Source organism: Hyla sarda, chromosome 4, assembly GCF_029499605.1.
Source record: "Hyla sarda isolate aHylSar1 chromosome 4, aHylSar1.hap1, whole genome shotgun sequence".
NCBI lineage: Eukaryota > Metazoa > Chordata > Amphibia > Anura > Hylidae > Hyla > Hyla sarda.
In genome coordinates, this window is record NC_079192.1 from 8,403,979 (window position 1) to 8,405,708 (window position 1,730).

The following is a 1,730-nucleotide window of genomic DNA, read 5'->3' on the forward strand; positions in this document are numbered from 1 at the left end:
TAGTTGTTGTAGTAGTAGTAGTAGTTGTAGTTGTTGTAGTAGTAGTTGTAGTTGTAGTAGTAGTAGTAGTAGTAGTAGTTGTAGTAGTAGTAGTTGTAGTAGTAGTTGTAGTAGTAGTAGTAGTAGTAGTAGTTGTAGTAGTAGTAGTAGTTGTCACAGTAGTAGTAGTAGTAGTGTAGTAGTAGTAGTAGTAGTTGTATTAGTAGTAGTAGTAGTAGTAGTAGTAGTAGTAGTAGTAGTAGTAGTTGTTGTTGTAGTAGTGTACTAGTTTGTTATAGTAATAATATTAATAAGAATAATATTTTTATATGTAGAAATGCTATAAACAGTTTTTCCCATTGTATATTTCTTTTTATGAACTCTGAATTAATAAACATGGAACAATCAATAAACTTTCATAAAAAAATCTTCTTTTGCTTCATATCTGCCAGTACAATACTGTATTAACACTTTCATCTAATTCATACAAAAAAGTTTTATAAAATGTGTAAAGAAAATAGGACAAAAGTCACAGAATTTCACTTCTTGGGATTTCGCAATCTTTATAACTTTAGAACTCTCTTTTTCATTGTAATACTTGTAATTTACATTGTGATTGTGGTCGGGAACCTTTTGATCATCCTCTTGGTGTCATTTATTGACCATCTACAAATTCCAATGTTTTACTTCCTCAAACATCTAGCTGTGGCCGATATTCTTCTCACCACCACTGTGGTACCATTTATGTTGGACATAATACTTAAGGAGGGAGCAGTCATTTCTGTCATTGGGTGTCTCATTCAGTTTTATTTTTATGGTATTTTTTTGATTATTGAGTGTTCCCTGTTGGCCGTAATGTCTTATGATCGATACTTAGCTATCTGCAACCCACTTCATTATGCCTTATTGATGAGCCCTAAGAGATGTGTGCAGCTCGTCTTTGTATCTTGGTCTTTGGTGATCACTATAGAGTTAAGTGATATTGTGTCAGTAAGCCAACTTGAATTTTTTGACCGGAATACTGTTGACAATTTTGTCTGTGATGTTGGCCCACTTGTAGAATTATCATCTTCTGATAGCTCTGTTGTCCTAATTGTGGACTTTACTATCTCCATCGTCATAGTACTCTGTCCATTCGCTTTCATTATTATAACTTATATCTGTATTTTTATCACAACACTGAAGATTTCTTCCTCCACTGGAAGAAAAAAAGCCTTCTCAACATGTAGTTCCCACCTGACCACAGTGTGCACCTATTATGGGACCCTCATCACAGTTTATATGGCTCCATCCGATAATAGCCATAGTGATGTGAATATGTACAGATCTCTTCTTTACATTCTGGTGACGCCATTTATGAACCCGATTATCTACAGCCTAAGGAACCCTGAAATCAAAAGAGCTATAAAGAAAGTAGTGAAAAGAACCAGGAAAATAGGGAGGGGGCAATAAGGATTTAAACCAAAAGAGAAAAAAACATACATCCTCCTGTTACAATTTTTTCTCTGTGTCAGTTCCATTCCACAGGGGTTTGATTGAAATTAGTGTACAAAATATGGTCGAAATCTGAGGACAAACACACAAAATGTGAACATAGGCTAATGCAATAAAATCCAAAAACAACTTGAATGTTTCTCTATTAAAATTATTCAAAACAAAAACTATTCAATTTGAAAAAAAAATTACAGCTAGAATTTCTTTAACACTTAAATTAATTTTTGCCTCAATAATTTTTTTTCTTCCATCCGAAC

At 33.4% G+C, this 1,730-nt stretch overlaps 1 protein-coding gene across 1 annotated transcript; it reads left to right on the forward strand.

Moving 5' to 3' along the window:
- Positions 1-483: 483 nt before the first annotated feature.
- LOC130367213 (olfactory receptor 11L1-like) lies at positions 484-1,431 on the forward strand. Its single transcript, XM_056569616.1, has one exon. It carries the CDS (start codon positions 484-486, stop codon positions 1,429-1,431), a length of 948 nt encoding a protein of 315 aa, XP_056425591.1.
- The last annotated feature ends 299 nt before the right edge of the window (positions 1,432-1,730 follow it).